The following is a 6,590-nucleotide window of genomic DNA, read 5'->3' as shown; positions in this document are numbered from 1 at the left end:
GAGTTATTATTTAAAGGGTTAATTCAGAGAACTGCTTGGCATCTTATCACGACATCATCTTCAGCCTTTGACATTTATCCTTCCTCTTCCCTCGGCGCTGTCTGAGGCCAGCCGGCCCACACTGTCTGTTCTGGCTGGTGGTTCTGAAACCCACACATGACAGACGACCACAAATAACTGCCTCATTCCCCCCTCGGCCGGAGAGAAAAGACTGATGAGCTCGCTGATGACGGTTTGGCACAAACCGTCTCTTATAACCGGGCGGCTAAAGTGTGAAACACTGGTATGGAGATTGAGCGTCAGCTGCTCCTTCCGCTGACCTCAGACCTGCAGCTCAGGTGTTCTGTCTGCAGGTGTGACTGTGACAGATGGTGACCAACGCGCTGGTGTCAGACTCTGAGCTGCAGCATCACAGCGACTGAACACGAGCCCCAAAATACTTTGAATCACCGCGGAAGAAGAAGCAGTAAAATGGCAACATTTTCTTTCAGAACATCAGTTCAGTGGAGCCGTTTCCACGTCACTGATGTGTGCCAGGAGTCAGCAGGAAGTCGGCTGACTCAGACAGAAGAAGGTTCAAACATGCACGCCACCGAACATCTTCCATAGAAAATGAACAGGGCGCCATTTTGGAGTCAGTATTGTTTTAAGATACGTATGTACACTGGCTCCTGCCCAGTGCATGCTGGGATAGCCCTCCATGTTATATAAGATTATGTAAAGTCATCTCATATTATGTGATACTGGAACTACCGTTTGTTTTCATGATTGATCAGTTCATATTTTTTGGGGTCTGGTTTTCCCAAAGATGATGCCTTTAGATGATTTATGTTGTAAGTCAGCTGTATATATATATATATATATATATATATATATATATATATATATATATATATATCAACTTAAGATTTCCCAAACGAATGCAACTTGAGGAAAAGTCTTAGAGTGATGACAAGGAACTTTATCGTGATGAAGTCGTGTCAATGCATGTGAAGCTTTATTGATCTGTATTACATTATGTTACATTACATAATGTTACATTACGTTAATTATATGAATTTAGGTTTTCATTGCATAACAGTTTGCAGTTCAGAGGTTATATAATATTAATAACAAGACCCTGATGGCTGATCTGCAGCGGGTCCTGACCTCTGACCTCCCCAGATGATAAATGTCATGATATCATGTTGAACTTTCAGAGGACTCAAAGCACCGGGTGGAGGATGGTATTGGTTTTATTAATGTGGTTACACAGGCCAGTGTGTGTGTGTGTGTGTGTGTGTGTGTGTGTGTGTGTGTGTTTGTGGTTATTGGATGACTAAAAACAAGTGTGGCAACCTGAGTTCACCTGACCGCATGTCAGCATGTACAAAGGTTATAAACCTGATAAAGTTTCATATTAAACAACTGTTTTAACTGCTAACAACTGCTAACATCTCTAAAGCAAAGACAGACATCTGGACGCTTGATTTAACCAATGATTTAAAGCAAACTTACAGTGAGATAACATCATATATTCTGTTTATTGTACCTGTATCACTGTCATGGACTCATACTGACAGATTCAGCTTGACTGTCTAACACCTGGAGAGAAATGGAGGCTTGCTAACGATGCTAATGTTGCTACTGTATCAGGAGATCGATGCTAATGAAGTGGAGAGTTCAGTGCCCCCCCAGTGGTGACTGTGAGGAACTGCAACACATAAAATGCATAAGCATGTTTGATAATACAGTGACCAAAATGACACAACAGTAAAGTTCAGAGTTATCATTTAACTATGGATGTTTTGAACTAGTCAGAGTTCAAATTTAGACTGGAAGTAAGCAACCAAGTCCACTAATGCCAAGTGAGGATAACGATATGGTGAGAATGATCCTGTATGTAAATACTCTTTAATACTTTGGAAGTTTGGAGGAAAAAAAAAAAATTGTATGGTTTAGTTGTTTGTTTTAATTTGATAGTAGTGACCGGAAGTGTATATTTAGCTGCCGGTATTGACGCCAACTTTATTAATTGAATAGGCTGCAGTTCCGCACTCTGGCCACAGGGAGGCAGTAACACTCCCGTTTAACACGTCAGGAAGACGTCAGTTCACTATTAACGTGTGATTGGTGCGTGTCGCCCTCCAGCGGCCACAATATAGAACTACTCCGATTTGACAGCATACTATTACTTCCGGTAAACATTTTCAAAATAAACCGACACCATCGTAAAAAAGGAAGTGATAAAAGCAACAGTCGTGAAAGTATTGATTGTTAGGAAGTGTTGTAAGATAGCTACGTGACCGAGGAGGATATTTGACCTTCTGCATTAGCACTTATTTACGTTTTTGGCGTAAAACAACATAGTATGGCGCTAAACCTCAGTTGGTCCGTCGGTTTTCTGTGTCCGTCCATTTTCCGGTCGGCGTGTGCGTCGTTTCTTCCGCTCCGGCCCTTTTCTCCCTCCGCCCCGCTGCCTCCTCTCCTCGGCGGCCCACGTGTGGATTTAATTCGGTTTTTCACCTCAAAAGATTCCCTCAAAGTTTGGACCAAATGTCGTCGTCTATCGAGCAGATGAGGGCGAACGTGGGGAAGCTCCTGCGAGGAATCGACAGGTTCGGATGATGATTCTAACGAACTGATGAGCTAACGGTAGCTTAGCCTGTTTGCTAATATTTCAAGCTAAGCTAACGTTTGCTGAGTTCACTTAGTGGCGGTTGGCTTGTTCACAGAGGCTTTCTGTGGGATTTAACAAGTTCTGTCTCTTCATGTCCGATCTGTTGCCAGTGTGAGCAGTTTATTAACTATCACGAAGTAAATAAACATCCAAATTAAACTCCTGCCAGATGTTCCGAGCAGCTAACGTTAGCTAGGACTGCTCGAATTAGCTGTGTTTCCTCTTTCAGGATCACAGAATGAGAATTTCATGCTGCTGTGCCTAAAAACATCAACCTAACAAAGATCTTATGGTCTGATGTTTATTTAAATGACTGAACTCAGTGAAATGTTGTGTTGAGATCTGTTGAATGACAAAAGCTCGATCAAGTCAGTCCTGGTTATTAAAATAACAAAAGAAAACATTAGTTACTCAGGAATCTGCTCCATCACCTCACATTTATGATCCAGTGTTCATTTACTGAGCAGCTTTCAGATCAAGTGTAGCTCAGTGTCAGTTTCCTGTTCACAGCTGCTCTAACACAGATGTTGACAGATGTTACCTGCTCAGGACTAGTGACATGAAGACTCACCTGGTCGACCTGAACAGTGAGCCTACCTTTAATAATGCAGTAATGACGAGTTTTGTTCAGACTGCTTAATAATGGATTTTAATAAGTCTGATAATGTCTTCAACAGTAACATTTAATATTATATTCACTCCTCACTTTAAGCCTGAAATCTTCTGAATTGCAGGATAGCATCAGTACGTATCCATGAACCTGACGCTCTGTAGCCGCCTACATTTGATTCACGAGTTGTGATTTCCTGTCTCACAGGTACAACCCAGAAAACCTTGCGACGTTGGAGCGCTACGTGGAGACGCAGGCCAGAGAGAACGCCTACGACCTGGAGGCCAACCTGGCCGTCCTGAAGCTGTGAGTTACCTCGTCTCTGTGGGGGAAGTTGTTCAGGCGCGCACACAGAACCGTCTGGTGGTTCTGTTAAAATCTCTGTGTGGACGGTTAAAGGAGCCAACATGGTGCCGGAATCTTGTCTGTGATTTATTCTGTTGGTCTTTTTAACCTCCCCGTGTGTTTTTAGTGTATTTTACATTTAATGATCAGAAGTCAGTGTCACCTCAGACCAGGAGGAGAACTCTCTGTACTGAATCTGTCTCTGGTTCTGGTCTCTGTAGGTACCAGTTCAACCCGGCCTACTTCCAGACTCAGGTGACGTCACAGATTCTGCTGAAGGCTCTGACCAACCTGCCGCACACCGACTTCACTCTGTGCAAGTGCATGATCGACCAGACTCACGTATCCTTTTGGTGCCGTCGCAGTAAACACGTCCTCTTCGTCATGGGGTAGTCAGTGTGTGTGTGTGTGTGTGTGTGTGTGTGTGTGTTATTAGCTCCGGGCGGGTGGGGGTGGGGGGGATGTGGGGTCTTGTCTTTGGATCGGCCATTTCCTTGATTACAGTGTCGCAGCAAGAGGAGCGCCCCATCAGGCAGATCCTGTACCTGGGGAACCTGCTGGAGACCTGCCACTTCCAGAGCTTCTGGGTATGAAACATTTGTTCATTTACAACAAGGTCATGAATGTTTATGAACTTAGTTGTGGGTCATTCAGAGCGTTTGTAGACTGTGGTTATTTTATTCAAACATCAGTAAACACATTAACGCCTCTCTCTATTATTGTCTAATGTTTCTCAGTGTGTTTGTTATCTTCATCTGTGTCTTTGTGTTGTTTGAGCTTAAAAAGTCCTTAAACTATATTTTTAATTAGGCGTCTGGAACCTGATCAGTGAGAAATGTAAATCTTAGAGAAGTAAACGGCAGAGTTGTATTTCATCACCGTCCTCTCCATCAGTTATCTTTTACTGTCTTCTTCTTTTCTAAACAAACATGTTCATCATCTGATCCTTTCTTCTTCTTCTTCTTCTTCTTCTTCTTCTTCTTCTTCTTCTTCCTCTTCTTCCTCTTCTTCCTTGTCTTCTCGACAGACGAGTCTGGAGGAGAACAGAGAGCTGATAGACGGCATCTCTGGTTTCGAGGACTCTGTTCGCAAGTGTGAGTATCGTCCTGAGGGCGACTCAGCGAGCTTCTGACAGGAAACACGAACAGACGACGAGTTTAAGATTACAGGAAACAGTAACAGATGCAGACGGATAACAGAATGAGTCGGTTTAAACATGATGAACGTTGTGTTTTGTTTTTGTCCTCCTCCTCTTCAGTCATCTGTCACGTCGTGGGAATCACCTACCAGAACATCGAGCACCGGTTACTGGCTGAGATGCTGGGAGACCCGCTGGGTAAGAACTCTGACCCGCATCTGATGAACCTGCCGGATCACTCTGTGATGCTTCCAGACAGTAAAATATCTCCATGATGTTCATGAAAACGCAGCCTGTCAGCAGCGATAGAAACTCTCGAGCTTCCTCCTCTAGAAAAGATCAACATTTGCAATATAATTGATTTAATCCCTGACTGAAGCTGTTTATGTAAATGAAGCTTCGTCTGTCTGTGTTGTTGCAGACACGCAGGTGAAAGTCTGGATGAACAAGTACGGCTGGACAGAGAACGACGAAGGACAGATCTTCATCTTCAACCAGGAGGAGAGCGTGAAGCCCAAGAACATCGTGGAGAAGATCGACTTTGAGAGTGAGTTCTGCTGCTGACTGATGAATAAGAGACAAGAGAGGAAACACTGAAACACTGAAACACTGAGCCGAGACGAGACGAGCAGAGTTTTCATACTGAGCGTTTAATATGTAAAGATCGTCGCTCGTCGTCATGTAAACTGTCTCCATCTGATCTCTGTCGGTAGATAAACAACCTCATTTGCATTCTGACCTGCAGCAGGTTTGTGTTCAGCTCACGATGGGACAGTTTGACTGATGGCGTCAGAAACGTGTGCAGAAAAGTTTGAGATTGTGAAACAGTGTGTGTGTGTGTGTGTGTGTGTGTGTGTGTGTGTGTGTGTGTGTGTTAATGTGACAGTGATGACATCATCAAACGTATAACAAAACAAGCTGTAACCTGACGAAACACAGCAGGTGTCTCACAGGTAGAACATGAGTCAGCAGGAAAATAAAAACCACTGAGGGAAACTTAACAGCCGCTGACGAGAAGGAAACACTAGTTATTTTTCTGTAAAACGTTTTTCTTCCTTTGATGTTCAGGACGAGTTTCTCAATCCAGTAAAGGTCCAACAGTTTCCTTTAACTCAGTCAAACCAAATCTAATATCAAATAAAACATTTATATCCACAAAACCAGATTTTTATTTGGATCCACGTTAAACTGCTCGATCATAAATACCAGCCTGATCTCTCCCAACGATCGATGCATCGTTCCCTGAGACGTTAACAAACTGTTAAAGAACGAGAGGAAGATGTTTTTATCCGGATCCACACTAAAGTTAGTGGGTTCTGTTCTGTTCTGTTCTGTTCTGTTCTTCCTCTTCCCGGGTCTGGTGGAGATCCGTTAAATAGTTTTTGTTTAATCCTGCTGACAAACATAGAAACTAACAGACAAATAGATACAACGGATCTCGTGATTCATTCATGAGGACCAGGAAATATTTACAAAGATTAACAACGATAATTATTAAATCCACGTCTGCTCAGTGTGGCTGAAGTGGACTAAAGAGATCAAACTCAGCTGGTTCTGATCCGATCGTCTGTCTCAGTCGTGTTTCACATCATCTGTTTGTTTCCGTGTTGATAAGAGACGTGAAGTTTAATCTTTCTGTTTCTCTTCTTGTGTTTTTCCTCTCAGGTGTTTCCAGCATCATGGCAACATCTCAGTGATCACACACACACACACACACACACACACACACACACACACACACACACTTCAGTCGACGCAGGTTCAAGCAGCTCATTTGTTGGTTTCATCATCACTTTTCTCAATAAAAGTAATTTATCATTTCCAGCCTGTTTGTTTTT

General features: G+C 43.1%; 1 protein-coding gene across 2 annotated transcripts; it reads left to right on the top strand.

Moving 5' to 3' along the window:
* Positions 1 to 2,398: 2,398 nt before the first annotated feature.
* On the top strand, positions 2,399 to 6,576 carry eif3k (eukaryotic translation initiation factor 3, subunit K). Of its 2 annotated transcripts, none has more exons than XM_037082589.1 (8): positions 2,399 to 2,597; positions 3,477 to 3,575; positions 3,836 to 3,956; positions 4,127 to 4,201; positions 4,642 to 4,708; positions 4,873 to 4,950; positions 5,174 to 5,299; positions 6,418 to 6,576. In XM_037082589.1, the coding sequence occupies exons 1-8, from the start codon at positions 2,536 to 2,538 to the stop codon at positions 6,447 to 6,449; spliced, it is 660 nt and encodes a 219-aa protein (XP_036938484.1). In that variant the 5' UTR covers positions 2,399 to 2,535; the 3' UTR covers positions 6,450 to 6,576. The 2 variants fall into 2 exon arrangements, with proteins under 2 accessions (XP_036938484.1, XP_036938475.1); XM_037082580.1 differs by having other exon boundaries at positions 4,124 to 4,201.
* The last annotated feature ends 14 nt before the right edge of the window (positions 6,577 to 6,590 follow it).

This window comes from Acanthopagrus latus, chromosome 2, assembly GCF_904848185.1.
Source record: "Acanthopagrus latus isolate v.2019 chromosome 2, fAcaLat1.1, whole genome shotgun sequence".
Taxonomy (NCBI): domain Eukaryota; kingdom Metazoa; phylum Chordata; class Actinopteri; order Spariformes; family Sparidae; genus Acanthopagrus; species Acanthopagrus latus.
This window is presented reverse-complemented; position numbering and strand designations above follow the sequence as displayed.

Excerpts from the sequence above, each read along its gene's own strand:
- eif3k (XM_037082580.1), top strand. The coding sequence starts at position 2,536 with ATGTCGTCGTCTATCGAGCAGATGAGGGCGAACGTGGGGAAGCTCCTG. Across the intron at positions 4,202-4,641 it reads GCCACTTCCAGAGCTTCTGG|ACGAGTCTGGAGGAGAACAG; the intron begins GTATGAAACATT and ends TCTTCTCGACAG. Across the intron at positions 4,951-5,173 it reads GATGCTGGGAGACCCGCTGG|ACACGCAGGTGAAAGTCTGG; the intron begins GTAAGAACTCTG and ends GTGTTGTTGCAG.